Consider the following 25,360-nt stretch of genomic DNA (forward strand, 5'->3'; position numbering starts at 1 on the left):
ATCTCTGAAGTTGGGATATATTTAATAATCAATGGCATCTCAGTTTAATAGGAGGTATTTTTCTTTCTACGTAATAGAGGAAATAATAATGCATCTTAGAATCAATGAAATATGGTACCTCAAATGTATCCTTAACTCAGGAAGTATGATAAATGAAAAATTGCTACCAAATATAAGAAAGTACACTTGTATCCTGACTTAATAGACCCAGAAATCCCTACTAGCTGCAAGAAAAAAAAGTGGACACTTTATCAAAATTACAGATTATGTCTAATTTAACTAAGAAACCTAAAACCAATGAATGATTAAAGTAATTTTAAGATTATAAAAACACCCAAAAATAAACAAAACAGACAAAAAACTATAGCTCTCTACAAACGAATTTAAAACCACATTTTGCAGTGAGGCTCTCAGCTGTCGCTAAATATTAGCACAGTAAGGCTATATATAAATATTCTGTAAGCATAAATGAGATGCAATAGGTAGCAGCTTCATTAATTATGTATATTGAAAAGATTCTCAAAAATGTCAACTCATTTTTAGTTCTGACTGAAGTCCCTGTTAAAAGCTTGAGAAACTAAGAGTTGTATGATTATCCTTTTGCTAGCAAGAGAAGAAACATAATGGTTACAGTTTAGCTATTGATTTTAATATCCATATCACTTGGGTACTCTGCAGATTATCCCAGTATATGATTTTACCTAGAAGATAAATTCTAGAGAATATGGCTTTTTAAATCAAATAATACATTCATGACAGTATCCATTAACTAAGATAATGATGCCACAAATGGAATCACTTTCAGTTATAACTTAGTGATCAGGACAAAAAATTCCAAGATGAAAAAAAATCAAAGGTTCACTTGGTAAGTATGATTATGGATATAATATTTTATTGTTATTAAGACAAATCGAGAAGGATTATCTAGTTCACCTATCACATGATAGCATGCATGAGGTTCTTTCCTGACTTAATTTTTCTTTGCCAACCACACCATCAAGCATGGCCTTTAGTAAAAATTAAAAAGCATGAAAAGTGAAACAATAATCTCCATCATCTCAGTGCTTTACATGCAAGGAAAAGGTACTGTGTTTCCCCTGTGTAATACACTTAATACACTGGATTACAGGATAAAGGATCAAAATGTCACACTGGAAGAACAAATGCCTGTTTTCCTCTCTTGCTGCCAACACATGCCCACTCTTGGTTACCAGTTCGTCCAAAACAAATGTCCTGTCACAACTTACCATTTCTGCCAGTCAAATTTTTTTAATGTTAAAAAAAACTAAATATGAGGTCTGTTAACAGGAAATGTTGAACAGAATGAACAATTAGAACTCCTCTGCTAACATCACAGGTAACTGGAAATTAAACCACGTATATAATGCCGCTAATGAAGTATATGTTCTGGTGGTAAAACAGGCAATTTTCAATTATCACATGAAAACAAGAAAAGAAACAGGGAAAAGTAAATCTAATTAAAAGATCCAGAGAGATCAGATTATATGATTATGTTCAGAAAAGTCTGCATGGGGAAAAAAGATCACTGCCAAATGGTCACTGCACCAATGACTGACCAGAGGAGATACACCCCCAATAACAAAACTCTACTGCTATTCCTCTAAAATTCCTTCTATTCTACCTTTCCGCTTTCATCTCCTAATCTTCACTTTCATACTGCTAAGTTTTCAGAAATATACTGAGGTGGGCCCATAAAGAGCCGCTTAGAGTTCTCCTGGTCAGTAAGCCATGCTTCTCTCACTCTAATGGAAATTTAAAATGAGCATCGAATCTCAAGCAGGCAAAGACTGACTTCAAGACAGCAGCTGGGTAGCTGGGGTATACAGGACAACTCACCTGTCTCTGTGTTTCTTTGGAATTTTGTATAGAATGTAGTACATATATTATCTGTTTGTAAAAATAAACTTTAAAAATAATGGATTGAAACATGATTTACTTCCTCTTCCCAGAGAGCCTTCTCCAAACAATAATTCATTATCAAAAGAAAAAATCTGACTCTTGCAGTAACTGCCCTGGTTTACTAGTGTATTAAAACAAAGGTTATGTCTCTTTCTCTCGTACCATCACTTTGAATGTGAACTAAGACTAACATGCATAACATTTTCCCCCCTAGAAAACTGGCAGTTCTTTTAGGAAACACTGCCATGAAAAGAACAATGGCCTTTTAATTATAATCTCAGAAAAACTGGAGTTCCCAAGAAAGAAAGGGGTTTCTAAAGGAAGTTTTGCTTTAAAAATGGATTTATAAATAGGGTTTAAGTGAGTTTTCTCAGCACATTGGTTGATTTACAAAGAGCTGGCATCTAGGCTATAAAGGAACATATCCCATAGCATCAAAAGAAATTTTTTTTTTAATTCATCTTGCCTTCCAATTATGGTAAATTCTGTTCTTTGGAAGACTGCAATAAAACATTCCTCCTCCCCATACCACCCCTACCCCCTGTAAACCTAACATAATATGTATACTTTACAGATATTAAACACAAACATATATATACATACAGAAGTATGCGTGCACGTGTGTGTGTAAAATCACACTCAATACTAGACAAATTTTTCTCTGCCTTAACTGCAGACTTCCCTTCAATTTGACAGTTTGTTGTGGACCCTTGGAGTCTGCTGAATTTTTTTTTAACGTAAGCAATTTGTGTTTTGACTTACTTTATACTACACCTAATAGAATTGGACAAAGAGATAAAAGACAATAATAGCTAAAACTTACTGAACACTTACTATGACATTTACCTTCCCAGCAACTCTAAGGTAGTTGCTATCAAAATCCACCTATTACAGATAAGGAAATAGGCTTTAAAAATGAATTTATAAATAGGATTAGAGAAATTCAGTGACCTGCTTAGCCAACAAAGCTGGAAAGGTAAAATGCTTGAATACAAACTCAAGGCCTGGGGCTTCCCTGGTGGCGCAGTGGTTGGGAGTCCGCCTGCCGATGCAGGGGACACGGGTTCGTGCCCATGCCGTGGAGTGGCTGGGCCAGTGAGCCATGGCCGCTGGGCCTGCACGTCCGGAGCCTGTGCTCCGCAACAGGACCGCAACGGGAAAGGCCACAATAGCGAGAGGCCCGCGTACCACAAAAAAAAAAAAAAGAAAAAAAGAAACAAACTCAAGGCCTGTATCTGATTCTAGTGTCTGAGTACTAATCACTCTGCCGCCTGCATTTATAGAAGTTCCAAGAGCTGTGAACATCAAGTGGGGGAAAGGGAAAGAAAAATCGGAGCTGGGGAGAATAATATAACCAAAACATTATTTCCAGGCAGATTTATACAAGGAGAAAAATGTATTCTCCTACTTTATATATTTCAGAGATAATCACCTCCTAGCAGCACTTCAAAGAGGCAAGATTTACTATCCAGCTACAAAATCTGATTTATAAGCTACCCCTGTCTCATATGCAGCAATTCTGAGGACATAAATTTGACGTTACTTTTTTTATTTTTATTTTTTGGCTGTGCCCTGCGGCTTGCGGGATCTTCTTCCCTGCAAGTGGAGTCTTAACCACTGGACCACCAGGGAAGTACCAGACCTCATTTTTTTTTTTTTTTTTTTTTTTTTTAAGGAGCAAGCTGGAGTGGTGGGTATGATTAAAATAAAAATGATCCTGTAAAAAAAGAACTCTAGAAGGAAATCCAGATATACATTGAGAGTGGAGTATCACAGACAGAAGCTCCTTTAGGAGAAATCTCTCACACATTTACCTGTCCCTTTGAATGATCTAATTTCACTCACTTTCATAGCCTCAGAAACCAAGAAAGATAGCACTTCCCAATATAGTGACTTCCTCCTATTAACTATATTTAGAAGACTTTCATTTCTAGCAATGACCTTCAAGGTCAAACACTCTGAACAAACACTTCAATTTTCCCGCTCAATTTACAATCCTTTTGGCTGCTGCCCCTGAAGACTTGAATAAATTGAACGCAGTAGAATAACTGACCAAAACTATTATAATGGAAAATAAAGGTGATTTGCATACTTTTATCCTCTTGAAAATCAGCAACAGTTCAGAATCTCACTTTCTTCTTTATGGAGTTGCCTCAAATAACACGTTAAAGCACAGGGCATTTATTCTAAGCATGTTTCAGTCATTATCATCTCCTTAAGAACAAAATGACTGGACTTCCCTGGTGGCGCAGTGGTTAAGAATCCGCCTGCCAATGCAGGGGACACGGGTTCGATCCCTGGTCCGGGAAGACCCCACATGCCGCGGAGCAACTAAGCCCATGCGCCACAACTACTGAGCATGTGCTCTAGAGCCCTCGAGCCACAACTATTGAGCCCGTGTGCTGCAACTACTGAAGCCCACGCACCCCAACTACTGAGCCCACATGCCACAACTGCTGAAGCCCCCGTGCCTAGAGCCCATGCTCCGCAACAAGAGAAGCCACCGCGGGCTTCCCTGGTGGCGCAGTGGTTGGGAGTCTGCCTGCTAATGCAGGGGACACGGGTTCGAGCCCTGGTCTGGGAGGATCCCACATGCCGTGGGGCAACTGGGCCCGTGAACCACAACTACTGAGCCTGCACGTCTGGAGCTTGTGCTCTGCAACAGGAGAGGCCACAATGGTGAGAGGCCCGCGCACCACGATGAAGAGTGGCCCCCACTTGCCACAACTAGAAAAAGCCCTCGCACAGAAACAAAGACCCAACACAGCAAAAATAAATTAATTAATAAAAAAAAAAAGAGAAGCCACTGCAATGAGAAGCCCACGCACTGCAACAGAGAAGCCCCCGCCCGCCGCAACTAGAGAAAGCCTGCGTGCAGCAACGAAGACCTAACGCAGCCAATATAAATATATAAATAAAAATTTTAAAATGCATTGTTAAAAAAAAAAAGAATACAATGACTATACGGTACCAGTTAATTTTACAGTCATGCTTTAATCCAAGACACTGTCCGGACTGCCAACTAATAATATGCTGACTACATATGACATTCTGCAATGTTCCGTTTTTTTCCCCATCTTCTTTCCCAGAATGAGGAAGCTAAGTGAACACATCTACCTAGTGGAGTCAACACATACCGTTAACAGCAAGAGAGTCTGAATATCTGGTAACAAGTAAGATTTAAAAATTAGACTCAATAAAACTCATTACTTAGTTAAGGGGCTTACATAAGTAGCTTAAGATGTGTTTTGATGAAATGCAAATATTCACAAAGCTAAAACACTACAAATAAATATCTACAAATGGACAAAAGGCACTCCTAAGAAGCCAAGAGTTACTTGGCCCACCAGCCCTAAAATCACACAAAAGCATGCTGCAAAATGAACAAAACAAAAAATTTATTATTACACCATTATCTCCCTTTTGAGAGTAAGTAATCCCCTGCCAAATTAGAGCCTTGAGATCATTTTAAAAGGGACACTAAGAAATGAATAAGCCGTGATCTTTCGGTACACTACTGAATTACTATGTACAACAGATCCAGTTTTCAGGAAGCTGCCTAAGAAAACTGCTTTAGGCATATCCTTGAACAATTATCTTTTAAAAGTAATCCTGCAATGATGTGTTAAGTAATACTGTAAATAGATTTACTTCATTTGTAGATAAGCTGCCCTCAGAATCACCCTAAAAAATAATGTCTGGCTTTAAATAATGTATACAAAAGAATTAAATATCTCTGGGACTTCCCTGGTGACACAGTGGTTAAGAATCCGCCTGCCAATGCAGGGGACACGGGTTTGACCCCTGGTCCGGGAAGGTCCCACATGCCGCGGAGCAACTAAGCCTGTGTGACACAACTACTGAGCCTACGCTCTAGAGCCTGCGTGCCATAACTACTGAAACCCGTGAGACCAGAGCCCGGGCTCTGCAACAAGAGAAGCCAATGCAATGAGAAACCCGCACACCGCAAGGAAGAGTAGCCCCTGCTCACTGCAACTAGAGAAAGCCCGCACACAGCAACGAAGACACAACACAGTGAAAAATAAATAAATAAAATTATAAAAAATAATAAGAACAGCTTTATTTAAAGAAAGAATTAAATACCTTTAAAAAATGAATTCGCCGTTGAAATATTAACCCTTCTAAAATCATTAATAACCAGCACTACGATCACTATACAATAAAGAAACCTTTGTTGTTATTAAGGGCTTACTCTATACCAGGTTCACTATTAAGTGCTTTGCAAGCCCTCTTTTATTTTTCACAACGTTCCAATGATAGAGGCACTGTTTATAATCTCCATTTTGTAGACGAGGATACTGAGATGTTTAGGGAGACCACCAAGCTAAGAATGGCAGACTAGGATACAAATCCAAGTCTGGTTGGTTGCAGAGCCTGAGTTTTAACCCTCATGTGTTAGTACTGGAGCGAAAAAAAAAAGAAAGTTCACAGTTACAAAGCACTTTTCTGTTTTTGAGATACTTTCATAAAGAGTGAGTCAACTCTTTATAAAAGAAAGTGATTAAATGCAATTTGGTATGCTGGATTGAATCCTGGAATAGCAAAAGGATATTTGTGTTGAAACAGGTGAAAAAAAGTCTGTACTTCAGTTTATAGTGATGTACCAACGCCAATTTCTTAGTTTTGACAAAGGTACCATGGTTATGTAAGATGTTAACATTAAGTAAAACTGTGTGAAGATAGGTATATGAGAACTTTCTGTATGGTCTTTGCAACTTTTCTCTAAATCTAAAAACCCGCCCCCAAAATGAGATTTAAAAAAAAAAAACCTAAGTTAGTAATAACTGATAAAATGAAAACTGATGATTAAAATTCCTAAGGTGAGAATACACATAAAAAGATCTCCACAAAGTTTATCATAAAGGAAAACAAAAATTGTTTCCTTCCTCTGCAAGAATTTAAAAACCGAAAAGCACTGAGATGGGCACTTGCCCTTATAACAGAGCAGCCTCCAATGATTCCACTTACTCAACACTCTGATCCTGCAGAAATTACCAGCAACTCATCTTTTAGTACCAAATACAACATTACTTACTTGGGGCATCCAGACACAGACTGAGTGAACATGTTACCTCCTACATCATTCTTACCCAGTGCCTACCACATACTGACACTCTCATACATGCCTAAAATTCTACCAGCTCTGGTACTCCTTTATGGACGCTGGGCATGAAGAGCATCACGCATTTCTAATTTTGCTTCTGTATAATATTTTAATTTTATAACTCTTCTTCTATTTATTGATATATGTTTAGGGATAACAGAATTCATATAATTAAAGTACTAAATTAAATGAGGTCATTAAGAGATGATTTAACGTTGCCCACGAGGACAACAAACATATTCTGACAAAAATCCTTCTCAAATTTACAAAGTGATCTAGAGAGACTTCAGTTTTTCAGCATTTATCATCTCAGACTGACAGCAAACCACCACAAACCTTCTAAAGCCTAAACAGAAATTACAATAATCAGAAAGTACGTCACGTTAGATCTGTTTCTCAATAGCTGTCATTTATTAAGCATTTACTATATGTCAGGCATTACTTCAGTTTTTAAAACAAATTAGTCCTTCATGTTGTTGTAGGGGGCTCCCTGTGCACTGCAGGATGTTTAAAGTATCCTTGAACTCTACCTACTAGATGCCAGTAGCAACCTTCCCATCAGTTGTGACAAGCAAAAGTGTTTCCTGACAATGCCAACTGTCTCCCAAGAAGCAAAATCGCCCCCAGTTGAGAACCACTGTCACATAATCTCATGTGGCTTCTACATGCTGGCTAGCACATGGTTAAAATACATACTTTTTCTGAGAAAAAAAAATGTTACTTTTCATAAAACAGCTTTCCAAAATAAGTTCATATTAAAAGAAGCTGGCAGTTTAACTAGAACCGTTGCTAAAGGCCATACAGGGCCAAGTTCTGAGAGCATGCTGCTTGTGCAGAAAAACCCTCAACAAACGAAAATATGTTTCTGGGGGTTTTTTTGTTTTGTTTTTTTAACTAATTCAGTAGTCTGTGCTTTGGCAGACAGGACAGAGCAATGGAAGAAGGGCATTCCCAGGGGCAGTTCTCAGGGAGATGGTAGAACTCAGAAGGCTCAGAAGACAAGATCAAAGGGGCTAAGGCGCTGAGCCAAAGGATTTAGGAGACCTGAACTCACAAACAAAAAGCAAAGTAGATGTGGCGGGGCTGTCAAGAGAGTCTCTGGAGTGGCAGATTCTGGTGTAAACATTAACTGAAGTTGGAATACCTCAAAATGCCTCTAAGAGAGAAAAGGAGAACTGCAGTAAGGAGGGAAAATCCTAATGCATGGGCAAAAGCTAGAGAATTATCACTATCACCCAAAAGTGTATCTTTCTTGCAAATATCAATTTAGTGAGACAGAATTTTCAAAACTCTGATTATTTGTGAAGAAATCATAGGAGCTATTTTCCTCTCGTGCCAAAGTGCTTCCTCATTCTGAATACGTTTACTTTCAAAATAATGGACTAATAAATCTGTGTCTGGAAATAAGTTTAGCTTTAATTCCCTCAGAAAGATTTTACCATATGAACCTGTATAGCTATCAAAGGGGTCAGAACCCTTTAAATTAATATTGTAGCAATAATGTTAACCTTTGCCTAATGTCTACTTCATAACCATGGCAGTAGCAGCCATCACTTCATGAACTCTCATAAGCCAGGCACTTTCACAGATGCTTTTTATGCAAGAGCTCAATTAATACTCCTAACGACTCTCTAAGTTGGTACCACTCACTCTACAGAAGAGGAAACAGACTCAGGGAGGTTAACCTAGGACTTAACAGTGAGAATTTTTTTACTTCAAACTATCTTTTCTCTTTCAAATAGTATTTCACGGAGAGTCAGTTTTAACTAAAGTTAACATATATACACTACTATATATAAGAGAGATAACCAACAAGGACCTACTGTATAGCACAGAGAACTATACTCAATATTTTATAATAGCCTATAAGGAAAAAGACTTTAAAAAAATTTTTAATAAAAAATAAAAACATTGGGCTTCCCTGGTGGCGCAGTGGTTGAGAGTCCGCCTGCCGATGCAGGGGACACCAGTTCGTGCCCCGGTCCGGGAAGATCCCACATGCCACAGAGCGGCTGGGCCCGTGAGCCATGGCCGCTGAGCCTGTGCTCTGCAACGGGAGAGGCCACAACAGTGAGAGGCCCGCGTACCGCAAAAACAACAACAACAAATCAGGAAATGGAAAGATATGTCCCACTCCACAAATACTAAGCAGGGAGAAAAGAGGGCTGGATATCTGGAGCCTACAGCCAAGAAAGCAAAGGAGAATCTAGAAGCTGGTTTGTGCCCAACATAAGTTCCTTGCGCGAAGCAGCAGAGAGGGCCCTCTGAAATCCTGATTAACATACATTCTCCTTTCCTAGCAAGTGCCTCCAAATACAGTACAAATAGAACACTTACCAAGAAGGAACACCCCTTAAATTGCCCTATATTAAAAAATTTCTTTAAACATTATAAACCTATGCACATGCTAACTTCCAAAAAATGTAAACTAAATTCTTTCCAATGATATCATCCATCTATGAATCACCAGACGGAAAGAATGTAATGTTACAATGATCCTGTACCTTGTAGCTAAACACAGAAAAAGAACAAAAATTCCATGAGGAGGAAGAAAGCATGTTTATTTTCCAAAACAATTTAATAGAAGCTAATTTTAGAAATGCTGTCTGATTTTTGCTTTTAATGTAGACTAAATTCCAGGCAGAGGAAAAGGAAGTAAACAAAACAAAAAACAAAAATCCTAATAAGAACAACCTTATTACTGTGTTCATCAAATCTAATGACAGGAGAATTCTGACTGGATATCCAATAATATTAAGGACTTTCTTTAATGATCAGCTGATTAAATGAGTTTTTCATTCTTACGGTGTTTGGGATTTGCTTTAAAATCATCCAGTAGGAGAGGAGGTGGGGGTCAGGAAAGCATGTATGGAGAGTTAAATTAAACAAAACTGGCCATAGGTTGGTAACTACTGAAACTACAAGGTAGATATTTAGGAATTTATTATACTATTCCCTCAACCTGAATATGTTTGAAAATTTCCACAATAACAAAAAAGTTAATCAACTACTGTAAGACCTATTCAATAAAACAAAATTAAAAGGCAGCTCCTGTAATTTCCACTACGTCTGAACCATAAGCATAATTTCTACAAAGATAAAATAGGTAAAACCCCAGGTTACTGACACTACAATGATATGCCCAACATTTGTCAGCCTTGGAAGATAAAACAGTGAGGTTTCACCTGGCTTTCTTCTCCCACCTGGCAAGGATGCACCAAGCCCAGCTGACAGAAGGCTCACCATATGGTCTGAACTGGAAGACAAACTCTGGCATACAGAATGCTTAAATCATGAATATTCCTACTCAATGGCCAATACTTCTCTAGAGGCCCTCTTTTGGAACAGAGGTTGCTTATTTGCAATGCAGACACTAACCATATCAAGAGACATTTCTGAAAAGGTTTTCTGAGGTAGAAGAGACTGTTCTTGAGTCCCTGGGAAAAAGTTACCTTCACAAAGCTGTTGACAGCCATGATGGCCATGTCTGGCTGACTCTTGGCATAGTTCATCAAGTAGAGAGATACACAAGCTTCTTTAGTTCCAGGTTGTCAGTCTGCATACAATTCACTACATCTGGAAAGAGACAGCTGAGAAAAGAGGAAGGGAAAGCGAACAGTGTTGGTGCCAGGCTGTTGGACAGAACACAAAGAAACAGCCTTAATTTAAAAAGTGATTTGATGTGAGCACAAATGTCCACTAGTGATAATACTTACCACAGAAATGAATTACTAAAGAATTTATAATAATGGTCCCAAGATGTCTAAAAATAGATTTTTAAAAACCTTTTTACTATGAAAATTTTCAGATTAGAGACAGCAGTTTAATGAACCCATGTATCCATCACCCAGCTGCAAACAAATATTGATACATACCCGATCTTGTTTCATACACAACCTCAACCCACTCGCCTTCCCCCAGTCCCTACCCCATCTAGTTGCTCTAAACAATTTCTAAACAAATCCTTCACAAACATTTCATATATAATATTTTAGTGTGTATCTTTACAAACTTTTTAAAAAAATCACTGTCACACAAAAAAATTAACCATAATTTTTCACATCAATTCTTTGCAGTTCAAAGCACTACAGTTGTTATGCTTTTTAATGCACATATTCTTCCATCCCTGACCAGTGGGAACTTATTTGATTAGCTTCCTTATTAAAACAGTTCTCAGATAATGAGGACCTTTGTTCAAAATTTTAACCATTTTCAGAAAATGAAACAGTTCTAAACGTGTGTGCCATGTACACATTTAGATTCTATTGTATATATACACCCATGAAGGAAGTGACCAGTAACAGGTATTGGGACTCAGACCCTAGGTTAGAATCCTGGCTACATTACCACTAGCTGTATGACTTTGGGATTATTCGTTAGACTCTCCAAGTATACACTGCTTGATCTCTAACATGGAGTAACTTCTAATTCAGAATAACCTCTAGTTCAGAAGGTATGAGGACTATAAAAAACATTGCAAGTAAAAGCATCTGTCCCTGTGCCTGACACAGAATGCACTTAAATTTAAACTTCCCTTTTCTTAATGACATTAGGAAGGTCATCATCAGCCTTAGGACCTTCTCAGATGTTTGAGTTACTACACCTCACATCCACCACTAGATGCTGCAATTTACTTGGCATTCTTGCACTCATCCATTTCTTATCAGCAGCATTTGACCCAACTAATAAAAGGAAAATCAATGCATTTCATATTAACATAAATATTTTAAAGTAAAAATCTACCTATTTTACTTATTTTCTTAAATTAAGATGACATTGTTTTAATTTTTGCCAATCTCTTTAATGTCTACTTTAAACAAAAACGGCTGGATTCTCACACATGCTCCTGCATTCAACCTGTTGTAGAATGTTGTTTAGCTGAAGTGTAAGAAGAAAATCCGTTTGCATACACATATATAAATTGGAAAATGGAGGAGTATTTTAATAGCTTTTTCATATAACTGGATGTTCTTCTTTGATACATTAAAGCTAGACAAATGGTTGTTTTTCTTTTTGTTTTTAGTCCACAAATGGTAGTTTCTTAAAAGTTAGGTACAATATGGAATCTGAACCCATATCAATAAACTTTCTGTACTTGGTTGCATTAAAATCCATTCATTTATCACTTATTTTGAATGGATATTTTACCCATGCATAATTTTGTGATGTATGCACTGGTCATTTGGAAAATACTGGTTCAATGAGTTATGCAGATCTTCTCTATGGTGGCATATTTCATTATACAGCAGCAAATAATCACAGTCATTAATTTCACCACCAATCTCATCAGAAAAATCTCTAAGTATTGGGAAGCTATCAAGCTCACAATGGGAGATACAAGTTTTCCAACACTCTAATTTTTACTTTAAAGTCGAAATTTATCTACTGTCAAATTTTTTCCCTTGAAGTGACAGGTTCACTTTGTTCATTTTTTATAAAATGTCTCCCAAATACCGAAGTCTGATTAACTATAGTTCTGTCAACCTTTCTTCCACAAAGAAATGGTGTTCCCAAGTCAAACAATTGTGCAAGGGCTTTTTTTCAAGTCAACCGTCACACTTTGCTATGCAGTAGAAGTACTTTATGCCTAATTCCTATTTCATCACACAGAATATTAAAAAGACCTGAACTCAAGGTTCAAGGTTTACTGAAATAAATTTTTAGTGCTTCATGCAGGACAGTCCTAAGTGAAACTGCCCTTTTTTCCTGCAAGCACATGATGGTGAAGAATACAATGACTACTTTTACAGTTTGGCACCACTGCCTTAATTCACACTAAGGCACCAGCCATGCAAATGTCAACACAGTGAAAAGGGTAAATAACACCTAAGTATTATTACAAGAATAGCTTTGACTTCATGGATTTCATGGAAAGGATCTCGGGAATCCTCAGGGGCCTGCAGACAATCCTTATTTATTTCCAAATGGCCTTCCTAAATTACAGGAAAAAAGAGAGGAAAAACAAAAAAGACCCTTTGGATTTTGTTACCACTGATTTTCATCTTGAATTCAGCAATTAAAGGCAGAGTTGTAAAGTTGAGGGCACTGGCTTGAGCCAATTAAAGTACACATGGGCTTCTGCTTCTCAGTGTATTTTTATCATCTTCTAAAACTACCTCAGCAACAGATTTGTAACTGTGTCAGCTCTCAGGAGGTTTTATGCTAGATCTGTATGCAAGTGAAATCAAGCTCGTTTCACTCAAGAAAAAAAAAAAAAAAAAAAAACTTAGTCACAGAGTTAATATAAAAGCAACTACACTTCCTGATGTTTCCAGTGGGACAAACTCATTCTTATACGTTCTGACTGTAATAGCTTTAAATAAAAAGCAGTAGGGCTTCCCTGGTGGCGCAGTGGTTGAGAATCTGCCTGCCAAGGCAGGGGACATGGGTTCGAGCCCTGGTCTGGGAAGATCCCACATGTTGCGGAGCAACTGGGCCCATGCATCACAACTACTGCTACTGAGCCTGCGCGTCTGGAACCTGTGCTCCTCAACAAGAGAGGCCGCGAGAGTGAGAGGCCCGCGCACCGCGGTGAAGAGTGGCCCCCGCATGCCACAACTAGAGAAAGCCCTCACACAGAAAGGAAGACCCAACACAGCCATAAATAAATAAATAAATAAATTTAAATCATGTGGGCTTCTAAGAAGACCTCTGCTTAAAAAAAAACAAAAAAAAAAAAACAAAAAAGCAGTAAAAGCCATAGAGTAAGAGTCTAAAATGAGCAAAGCAGAAGAGATTACCCTTACCTAACATCTTTCCCCACAGTCATAGCAGCAATCACTTTCTTCACAGCCTCCTTCCTCTTTTCTTTCTTTTCATTGTTGAGTTCAGCCTTTAACTCAAAGATTTCTCCTAAAAGACAACAAACGGGTGAGATCACAGGATCAGAGAACTAGAGCAGAACACTGTACTATATAGCAAGTAACACAACAGATGACCAGTGGCAGGGCTGCAACTGAAATAAGATTATTTAAAAATTATAGGATAGGTACAGTTCAAATCCCTAGAATATTAACCAACCCATTGATAAGGATGCTATTTTGGGGTTATCACCAGAGAGGAAGGTGTAAGCCAGATCTCAGGAAGCATAGAAGTGGGAAAAAGGAAAGATATCTCATGATATCTTACTAGGATGGGGAGAGAACGGCATCTGAGGGATGATCTCCCGTCAGAATTTCAAAGTCCTGGGAAAAAAATAAATGCAGGCAGCAAACAGGTTCACAAATCAATGTTTTCAAACCAGAAGAGACTCCTCATTCACCTACTCTCAACTCAACAACTGAGGCTCAAAGGTCACTAAGTGAGCGAGTGACAGAGCTGGCCTTAGAACTGTTTCTCCCGACTCTTTAATCCAGTGTTTCTCAACGTTGGCTACACACTATTGCCCGGGAAGTATCTAGAAATGCCAATGCTCAGGCTCCACTCTGGACCAAATAAATCAGAATGTCAAGGAGTAGAACTCCTACGTTCACATTTTTTAAAGTTTCCTCAAGTGATTCTAATGTATAATCAGGGTTGAGAATCACTGCTCTAATTAGTACTTTAAGATGATAATGGGCTTTAAGGCCCTATCCTGTTCAATCAATCTAAGAACAGAAATAATAATCCTGAAGCTTCAAGAATGGTACAAACCAGAGTCATTTCTAAAGGTATAATCTTAAATGACTGACTGCTCAGGCCCTGCACCGTGAAATGCCAGGACAGTCACCACTATTTTAAGGCCCAGGCTCACCTATCTTCAGAAAGCTGGAGCTGAAATAAGAAAAAAGGTTAACAGCCCTCAACTGGTTTTAAAAGAAAAAAGAAAATATACTATAAGACCACGAAAAAGAAGTTGACTATTGTCACGTCAACTTTCAATCCACAGAATTGCCTCATTTTCTTCCACCTTTATGACTGTTCTTGATGTTCACTTTAACCTCGTTCACCAGTATAGAAATAGTGGGGGCAGCAAACTAGGTGATCTGCTGAAGCCTCTAAATGGGAAGGATGAACTGGCAAGCACAGAAACCGAGCACTAAAAAAGCCTGTTACATCAAAATCCATCGCTAACAAAGCAAACAAACTGTTACAAAAATCACCCTTTTATTTGACAGCTGCAAAAATAGCACAGACAGAAAAGCTGGGCCCTTTAAAGAGTCACTCTCCTCTTCTCCAAGTCCTCTGCTGCCAAATCCAGCTCTTAGGGTTCCCATCATTTACTTCTGAAAACAGTAAAGGACAAGCAGCACGGTTTCAGAAAATCTGAATTGTGAATAGCAGCAGGAGCTGAAGAATCAAAACAGGATATAACTGAAATTATTCCAACTCCAACAGCATAAATTTAAAGAATATGCGCCAGTGGCAGTTCTGGTGGGTGTTACAGGAAGTAAAAGGAACACAGTCTATGCATTTTTTAAAATGTGGTATTTATCCAGCCATGATTCATCTGTAAGTCTCAAACCTTTATAAAAATCCCTGAATTAAAAAAAGGTTACCAGGACCCATTATAAGTGAAGGTTTGAAAAATCAGGTGAGTTTTAAAATTACATCTTTTTGTGTTATTATAGAAACATCTTGGTCATCAAAGCACACAAAATGTTAACAGAAGAAATAAATACATTTCAGAATGATAAGAGAATAAGAAAAAAAGCTGAAAATGAATGACAAGGGGCTAAATGCTTTTGTACGCTATAAGCAGTAAAAACAGCAAGAAGTTGGGTGGAGCCAAGGAGGAGCACGGAGGCAAGGTATCTCATACATACTGCAGCTTTATTAAATTCTTATCTTCCCCCCTCCTTTTCCCCTGAATCAAATCTACCAAGCATTGCTAGCAGCTAGCAACAGTTCTCAATCTCGGCTACACATCAGAAAATTCTGGGGAGCTTTTAAAAAAAACCCACGTCTAGGCCATATCCCACACCAAAGAAATCAGGATATCTGCAGGGGCAGGACTGGACATCACCTATTGTCTTTTACTTCACTGGGCAATTCCAATGTGCAGGCAAGGCTGAAAGCCATGGACTAGTAGCTAATGTAATTAAGCAACTCTCTATGGTGTTTTCTGTATTATAATAGAAGTTTACCCTTAAATAACTCCAAACGACAGAAATATGCTTGTGCTTTCTAGAAAATTTTCTGGTGCTCCAGGCCACTATGTGTGCCCTCCCATTTTTTCTTTTGAAATCATTTTAATCTTAAAGAAAAGTTGCAAAATTCCCCATCTGCTAACATTATGCCACATTTGCTTTACCATACTTTTTATATATTTATACATTTTTTTCTGATTCATTGAAGAAGTAAACTGTAGACATCATGTCTCTTTAGCTCTAAATATGTCAGTGTATAACTTCTAAGAACAAGGAATTATGTTACATAGCTATAATACAATGATGAAAATCAGGAAGTTTAACAGTGATATACTGTCATTATCTAATCTATAAACCTTATTCAAAGATCTTGATAAAGTCTTTTATAGTAATTTTATCCCCATCCTCCTTGGGCCAGGATCCAATGCAGGATCATGCACTACACTTACTGTCATGTCTCTTTAGTCTCCTTTAATCTGAAACAGCTGGTCAGCCTTTGTCTTTCATGATAATGACATTTTAAAAAAGTACAGGCCAGTCATTTTATAGAACACTCTCAGCTGTCATAGGTGTTCCCTCATGATTACACTGAGATTATGCCTTTTGGCAGCCATAATTCAGAAATGATGATATGAAATCATCATCTGTGGAAGGATAAGAAAATATCAAATTTCCATGCATTGTTTTGCATAATCATTTTTTGTTAAAAATTTTAAAAATCATATGTATTAATACATGCATAGAAAAGACTGAGGATACATACCGAGTTCCCATCAGGAACAGGAATAGGGAGGGAGGGAACTTTCATTTTTACTTTTTATTGCTGTATTGCTTTAGTAGTACGCCTTGTAATAAAATGTTTATTTCCAAGTAAAAAATTAAAAGAATTTGGTGCAACCACTATGGAAAACACTATGGAGGTTCCTTAAAAAACTAGAGTTACCATATGATCCAACAAACCCACTCTTGGGTATATATCCAGAGAAAATTCTAATTCGAAAAGATACATGCACCCCAACGTTCACGGCAGCACTATTTACAATAGTCAGGACATGGAAGCAACCTAAGTGTCCATCCATCCACAGATGAATGGATAAAGAAGATATGGTTTATATATACTATGGAGTATTATTCAGCCATAAAAAAGAATGAAATACTGCCATTTTCAGGAACATGGATGGACCCAGAAATTACCATACTAAGTGAAGTAAGTCAGACAAAGAAAGACAAATATATGGTATCACTTATACGTGGAATCTAAAAAAAGATACAAATGGACTTATTTACAAAACAGAAACTCACAGACACAGAAAATAAACTTCTGGTTACCAAACAGGAGGGGAGGAAGGGATAAATCAGGACCTTGGGATTAGCAGATACAAACTAGTATATATTAAATAAACGACAAGGTCCTACTGTATAGCACAGGGAACTATATTCAATATCTTGTAATAACCTATAATGGGAAAGAATCTGAAAAAGAATATATATATGTATACACACACACACACACACACACACATATATACACACACACACACCTGAATCACTTTGCTGTGCACCAGAAATGAACACAACATTGTAAACCAATTACACTCAATTTTTTTAAAAAAGAGAAAATAAATGTGCTTCTTCCTTTTACCCTCCTCAGATCTATCAATCTTCAATGGATCAATCTTGGATCTCTTCCTTTCACTAAAACCTTCAAGTCAAAATGATGTGCACCACAGCCGTATCTTTAAAAACCCATACTTTAATAATTTACTCAATACACTTTTCTGTAGGATATCCCCAGTGAGATGGTCCAAGACATACATGTCTGAAGAGGTCAGGAGCATTCTACTTGGAACAATCTTACACCACAACTTTTGAAGAATCTTCAAAAAAGGCTGTGATCAGGTTCTCATACTTACCTTTTTTATTGGTTGTGAAGTACTTGGAGTCAGTCATGGTTGTGGATCTTTAATGCGCACCTACAGCAAGAGAAGAGAATTCCTTTAACCAAGTTATTTATGTCCAGCAAGGCATTCAACTAATTTTAAGATCATTTATATACAAGAAGTTCTGCATTCAGAAAGTATCTTCATCCTTACCACCATCACTGGTGATCCAAAGGGATGCAAGGATAATTAAGAATGTAATCCTTGCCTCAAAAGCTAATTGGAACAAAATCCAAAGGCCTAATGGAATAGAGTGATAATCTGAACCTATCATAGTTTTATAATTTTATCCACAATTATCTCCTCAGAGCCTGCAAGACCTAAAGCTACATCTTTTTACAAATACATCTTCAGTTAGTCACTCCAATATTTAAAATAGAGAAAAGTTTGTTTCAAAAGATCTCCCCATTACTTTCCGTTAAAGCAAATCTGATTTACTTCCCTGCCTCAAGACGGAGTCACTCTAAGACATATATTCTGAAACAGAGTAAAACTGAAAGAGAAAAAAATTTTATCAACCTCTTCACCATTACATGCAACTGTCAATAAAAGGAATTTCTTTCAGAAAAAAAAGAAAAGCCTAGATTAGTAGGACAATACTCTTTCATGACAAACACCTAGAGGCAAACATCTAGAGAGGTGTTATGCATGGATTTTTTTTTTAAATTATGGTTTTCATATTTCCAACAACCTACAATTCCCCCGAGTATTTCCCAAAACAAAAAATATCAGTTTACAGTTAAAAACAATGCAAAAAACTGAGATATTTGTTCAGTCACACTGAGTGCTAAAGAGGATCAGAACTGGTGTTAAAACTTAAAAGAACATGGATCCCAGCTTCAATTTAACTTTTCTGTTCCAATTTCCAGAATTAATCCAGTTGACATAAGTCTCCATTGGTAAAACGAAAACAGCATGGACTGATCACACTTCTCCCCAAATAATGAGACAATGTTTTCTGATTTGAGAAACTCTAAGATTTTGTCCAATGTACTTGACTTCTTTAAATACATTAAAACTTTCTTTTAATGATATTCCTGCTGCACTCAAAAATGAGTATCTTCTGGGATTTCCCTGGTGGCACAGTGGTTAAGACTCTGCACTCCCAAAGCAGGTGGCCCAGATTCGATCCCTGGTCCGACTAGATCCCACATGCGTGCCGCAACTAAGAGTTCGCATGACACAACTAAGGAGCCAGCAAGCCTCAACTAAGGAGCCCGCCTGCCACAACTAAGACCCAACACAACCAAATAAATAAATTTTTAAAAAATGATTATCTTCTTACTGACCACCATCATTAATAATACTTATCACCAAATTTTGGACAGATGCCCTGGCACCTACTCATTATTTTCTGGTCAAAACAACATGAGTGATAATATATTTGGCAAACTTGAGCAATAATACCTCCACAAACAATGGTAATTATGGATCTGAGAAAAAAGACCTAAGCCCTCAACAAATCAATGCAATTAAGGAAAAAAGCCAGAAAATCATAAAATAATGAAAAAAGGTTGGCTCTAGTTTGTTCTCTAAAATGTACTACTTGGACTATTTAAGGGAAATTAGACTCATCTGTTATCTTTCCAAGGAGCTACTTAATGTTTATAGTACTGATCCTTATACAATAGTGCTTTTAGGTTGTACAAGAATTTCACTGAATTTACCTTGTTAAAAGAAGTGAGCTAGAACTCACACAAATCATTACAGAATACAGAAATTTCTGATTTGACACTATTTGTTATAACTTAAAGTGAGCCTGTAACAGAGGCTTGTCTTATGTAGTATTTTCACAATGTCTTTTCTAGCTAAAATTCAAAGAATTATAATCTTTTAATCCATTTCATCACTTAATCCATTCACAGTGTAAACTAAATGTGAAGTAGGCGAACTGAAGAAAGGAGTCCTTCACATAAAAGACCTGGAATAGGGACTTCCCTGGTGGTGCAGTGGTTAAGGATCCGCCTGCCAATGCAGGGGATGTGGGTTTGAGCCCTGGTCCAGGAAGATTCCACATGCCACGGAGCAATTAAGCCCGTGTGCCACAACTACTGAGCCTGTGAGCCACAACTACTGAGCCCACGTGCCACAACTACTGAAGCCCACAAGCCTAGAGCCCGTGCTCTGCAACAAGAGAAGCCACTGCAATGAGAAGCCCACACACACCGCAACTAGAGAAAGCCCACGCACAACAACAAAGACCCAACACAGCCATTAATTAATTAATTAATAAAAAAAAAAGACCTGGAATAAATGTGAAGTTATCATCTAAGAACTTATATATACAAAGAGGAAAACCAGTATACAGAAATGATTACAGTACTAGAGCCTGACAGGAGGGCCACAGCTCAAGGCCATTATGGTCTATCCAGGATGTTGTTACACCACTCTAATCCTTTGGGATCATCAAAAGTTAAAACTTGCTTAACATTTAAAGACAAAAGCTGCTTGGAATTTCTCACTGTTTCTTTGAAAAAGGGCACCAAAATCGTTCTGTTTTCTAAAGCTCTCATACACATTCACATATATTAAATTTTTAACAGAAAATTTCAGCATGATCTGTTAAACATTAAATTAACCTCGTCTTAAATCGTACCTTTATTAGTGACCCACACATTTCATTACTTCCCCTAACAAATTTCATCATCGAGGAATAGATTTCTGTCCTTTTACACTGTGAGCACTAAGTTCTTACTAGAGAATAATGTACCAGCCCACAAAATTTCAGGGAAGAGGAGAGAATCAAGTACATGATCTTAGACCCTAAATTAAGAACCCCTGCTTTTGAAGAGAAAGGAGAAACACACCACTCTCTTATCTCGCACTGTCCTACACAACAGTAATGAAATATCCCTTACACATATTGGCAGAGCAACATTTTATCATGTCAGTTCCTGACTTAAGCCAAAAGAAACTCCCCCAAAATAAAAATAAACCAGCCTAAACAAAAACAAATGAGAAGAGTCGGGGTTGCACAACACTGTGAATGTACCAAATGCCACCAAACTGCTCACTCTAAAATGGTTAATTTTATGTTATGTGAATTTCACCTCAAAAAATTGCATACGTATGCATTTTTTGGCTGCGTTGAGTCTTCGTTGCTGCACGTGGGCTTTCTCCAGTTGTGGCGAGCGGGGGCTACTCTGCGTTGCTGTGCGCGGGCTTCATTAGTTGCAGGATGCAGGCTCAGCAGTTGCAGCACATGGGCCCCAGAGCACGTGGACTTCAACAGCTGCAACGCGTGGGGCCAGTAGTTGTGGCGCACGGGCTTAGTTTCTCCGTGGCATGTGGAATCTTCCCAGACCAGGGATCAAACCCCATGTCCCCTGCATTGGCAGGCGGATTCTTAACCACTGCACCACCAGGGAAGTCCCTGTATATATTTTTAAATGAGACACTGTTTCTTTGTTTTTTTTTTTTTTGTTGTTGTTGTTGTTTTAATGAGACACTCTTAATCACACACCAGAGATGAATATGGTCAGATTCTCTAAAACATAAGATGGTGAAAACTGTTGTCTGGGGCTTCCCTGGTGGCGCAGTGGCTGAGAGTCCGCCTGCCAATGCAGGGGACATGGGTGCGTGCCCCGGTCCGGGAGGATCCCACAAGCCGCGGAGCGGCTGGGCCCGTGAGCCATGGCCGCTGAGCCTGCGCATCTGGAGCCTGTGCTCCGCAACGGGAGAGGCCACAACAGTGAGAGGTCCGTGTACCCCCCCCCAAAAAAAAAAAAAAAGCTGTTGTTTGCTTTAGAAGCCAAAGAAAAAGCAGCCAAGATAGAGTTCAAAGAATAAGTCAAGTATTTGCTGAAAAGCCTCAAAAATCAAGTTCCTTCTGGGAGCTGGGGGGGAATCTATTCCTCAGGAGAGTCCCAGGGCAAAGCCAAGCCATCATGGAGCTGGAATTCACACTACATTTTTAGCAGATCAAACTAGAGAAGTCACCGGCTGTTCTGAGGACCTGAGGTATGACCTCAGGACATTGTTAAAAAATAATAACGCTGCCACAGTCAAAAGCACAATCACTCTAACTTTCCTAGCCCAGAGTATGTCACTGCATTTCAGAAAAGGTCTCCCTGTACAGGATTATACATCTAGATTTAACATAACCTAGTTTCTACTAAATATAGCTTGTAAAAGTCCCTTCTCAACTATTCCTCCCTCCTTCCGGTGCCCGTAAAGAGAATAAGGCCAGAAAAAAATTAATAGGGTCTTAATTTCAAATGGCTCTCTGGGAAATGGCAGCTAAATTAGAGTTGGCGAGGCCACTAAATCCCCTCTTCGCATAAAGTAGGACTTTACACAGTTGGTGCTAGTAGGGAAAAAGTGAACAGTTGACCAAATTATAAAGCAGAAAGGTCATCTCAGCAATCTTTCATTACAAGGGTGAGAGGTGCTAATCAGATATTTCAATAATGCAAAGACAATGGCATCTTCAGGTATCATTTATTGCCTAAGAAATGACAGCAGACAACTCATTACAACAGACACACCTGCAATTTCCATTTAAAAATGACCACAAAATAATATGTTAATATTATCCGGTAAGAAAAAAGCTCAAAAGTTTTACATCCAATTCTTAACTGAAATAAACTCTGGAAAACTTAGGCCTGGAAGGAGAGAAAAGAAGGAAGAAAGGAAAATGCGTCCTACCTGATTCGTTCCCTGTTCAGCTTGGTTCGTAATATTTTAAAATACGGGTGTGTCAAAGAAGAAAAAGAAAAGATGGAAGAACTGGACTTTCTTGAGTCTCTTAAGTCACAGAATGTTAGCTTTGTATTACCTTTACCACCCAATTTTCAGTGAGGTTATTTGCAGAACACACTATACTTTCTGCTTCTTTGGGAGTTTAAAACTACTAAGATACCTGCAAACAGTTCTCATCTTACCACCACGCTTAGTCATCATTGGAATGTTACACGTTTTCTTGTACAGCTGCATCTCCTTCATCTGCTGCTTTCTATTATGACTCTGTAAGTGTACCCTGAGGCTAAGCAACAGAATTATACCAGGGAGGTGATTAATAATTTAAATTGTTCCTCACTGAGACCACTTCCTTTGTCATTCTTCCTTTTCTAAACTTACTGAGTTTACTTTCTCTTTTAAACCACATGATTATAACAGTGTTTGGCATTTAAAAAACACTTCTTAAAAGTCAAAGTTTAATGAAGCATTCACACTTTATTCACACTGCTTCATAATGAAGCAGCCAGGTGAGTTGAAAAAAAGTCTGCCCCGCAAATGGGCACTGTTTTCAGTGCTCTAAAAACAAAGAGCATGAATCAATTCTTTGGATTCAAAGAATATGGAATAACAGGAAGTTCCAGTTTCTTTACCTCTGTCTTAATCTACAGTCTTTCCTCAAACCAGACCGCTCCTTCTAAGACCAGAAAGAAAAAACTCCGGGCTAAGATTTACTCCCACCTGCTTCCCCCTCTCTCACAACGGGTCAATTCTGGAGGTTTCTCTTCCCGTTCTCCAATGTCAGGAATTCCTCTTTTTTCCCCAGGTGGTCAAGATTCTAGGGATATGTTCCTCCATTACGAGGTGAGGGAGAGGTGTCTCAACCTCAAATTACAGAAGACGGGTGAGGTCTGCCCACCTATGAGCAAAACTCTGGGGGAACCCCTTTCCCCTTCTGGTACCTGGACACGTCCCAGCCTCTCAGTGAACGACGCCAAACTGGGAAGAAGGTTCTCCCCTCGGCCTCCAGTCTCTATCGGCCACACCCCTGGCCTCTGGCCCTCCTAACCCCCCACTTCGAACATCTTTTCCCCAGTGCCCCCCAACTCCCAGTTGCCACCCCGCGGATTCCCTCACCCCGCTCCAGCGGTGGAGTCCCTTTCTCCAACCCTCTTCCTCATAACGGTCACACCCGACGGCTCACTCCATCTTCAACGGTCACGCTCCTAAGATTGCTCTCCTCCGCCCGTCTCCCACCAAGCCTGGCTCCCTTCCCCAAAAGAGGGACACACCCCAAAGTTAGCCGCCCTGAACTCACCGGAGGCAAGGGCAGGGGTGGCAGCAGCAGCCAGAAAGCAGTGCTGTAATGGTTTCCTGCACGCCACGACTCCTTCTCCAAGTCTAAGCCACTGCGCAAAACCCACTTTGCCAGGGACAAACATGGTGGACAGGAAACTCTGACGTCAGACGGCCTCGCCGTGTGACGTCATCCAGGCGCGCGGGAGAACCAGAAAGGCGGGCATCTTGGTCGCCTTGGAGACGGAAAAATTTTGCGCAGTCGGGAAGTGACCTGAGGTCCGGGCCTCGAGGAAGTTCACTGACGATCGGAACGGATCTATTAAACAAGCTGACATTCCCTGGATTTGTTTCCTCGCACAGGAGTTCTCTAAAAACTTACACATAGGGATAGTGAAACATCCTGTTTTCTTAAAAACAACACAAACAAAAAAACCCAGCTAATTTCCCTGGCCAGTTCAGGAATGTGAACAATGGTGATCCAGCCGAAGACCATACAAGGGCAGTGGGACTGGAGGAGAGTGGTGCAAGGAAAAGAGGTTGACATGGCCTCAGATCTGAGTTTGAATCCATCTGAGATCGAATCCCTGTCCTGAATGTGATTAGGAAAGTTACTTAACGTCTCCTCAACCTTAGTCTTACTTGTGAAATAAATCCAGTGATATAACTCTCTCCAGCTTGTGAAGCTTAAAGTAGGTAAGGCGCCCAGCATGTAACAGGCGTGCTTACACAAAAGTAAGTTCCTTTCAGAAACCAAGACCTAGATATCTCTGTACCTTGCCCTCAAAACGAAAACTTCCCACCTAAAACTGCTCTAAGTAATAATAAAGTCTTTAACCAAAAAAAAGAAGAAGAGGAATGTGAAGAATGAGAGCCTGAGGCAGAAGTTGGGAAACCAAAGTGCAAAGGGGACTGAGAAGTAGAGAGGCAGAAGGAAAAGCTGGTGGTCATAATCATTTAGGACGTTTTTAGAGTTCTATGAAAGTATAGGACCTATATACTATATCTCTGAGGCCTAGCCGCCCCCTCCCCAAAGTTTGTTGAATGGATAAATGTATGAGTGAGAGGTCAACAACAACAGTTGCTAGAGAGAAAAGGAGGAAGGGCCGAAAAGTGTCCAAGGATTTAGCAGCACTAAGGTCTTCGATGTCATTGCTGAGACCATCGGCAGAGATAATGAAGGCAAAAGCCATGCTGAAGAAGTGTGAAGATAAATGGGAGGTAAGGAAATGAAAACAGATAACTCCATAAGAAAGTATAGCTGAAAGAGAAGAGATATAGGATGGTGTCTGAGGGAGAAAGTAGCAAGCATTTTATTTTTAAGTTCTATATTC

At 38.9% G+C, this 25,360-nt stretch overlaps 1 protein-coding gene across 1 annotated transcript in view; it reads right to left on the minus strand.

The window, feature by feature from the left end:
* Positions 1 to 25,360, minus strand: part of LOC115850802 (AP-2 complex subunit beta-like) — a gene marked incomplete at its 3' end in the record, with an annotated part of 71,195 nt that overhangs the window by 42,094 nt on the left and 3,741 nt on the right. The window contains 4 exon segments of the mRNA XM_060293308.1: positions 10,498 to 10,566; positions 10,569 to 10,635; positions 13,792 to 13,897; positions 18,027 to 18,086. Coding sequence (XP_060149291.1) covers positions 10,498 to 10,566; positions 10,569 to 10,635; positions 13,792 to 13,897; positions 18,027 to 18,063 — 279 coding nt within the window.

The sequence above is a fragment of the Globicephala melas genome, unplaced genomic scaffold (assembly GCF_963455315.2).
Source record: "Globicephala melas unplaced genomic scaffold, mGloMel1.2 SCAFFOLD_470, whole genome shotgun sequence".
NCBI classification, from domain to species: Eukaryota; Metazoa; Chordata; class Mammalia; order Artiodactyla; family Delphinidae; genus Globicephala; species Globicephala melas.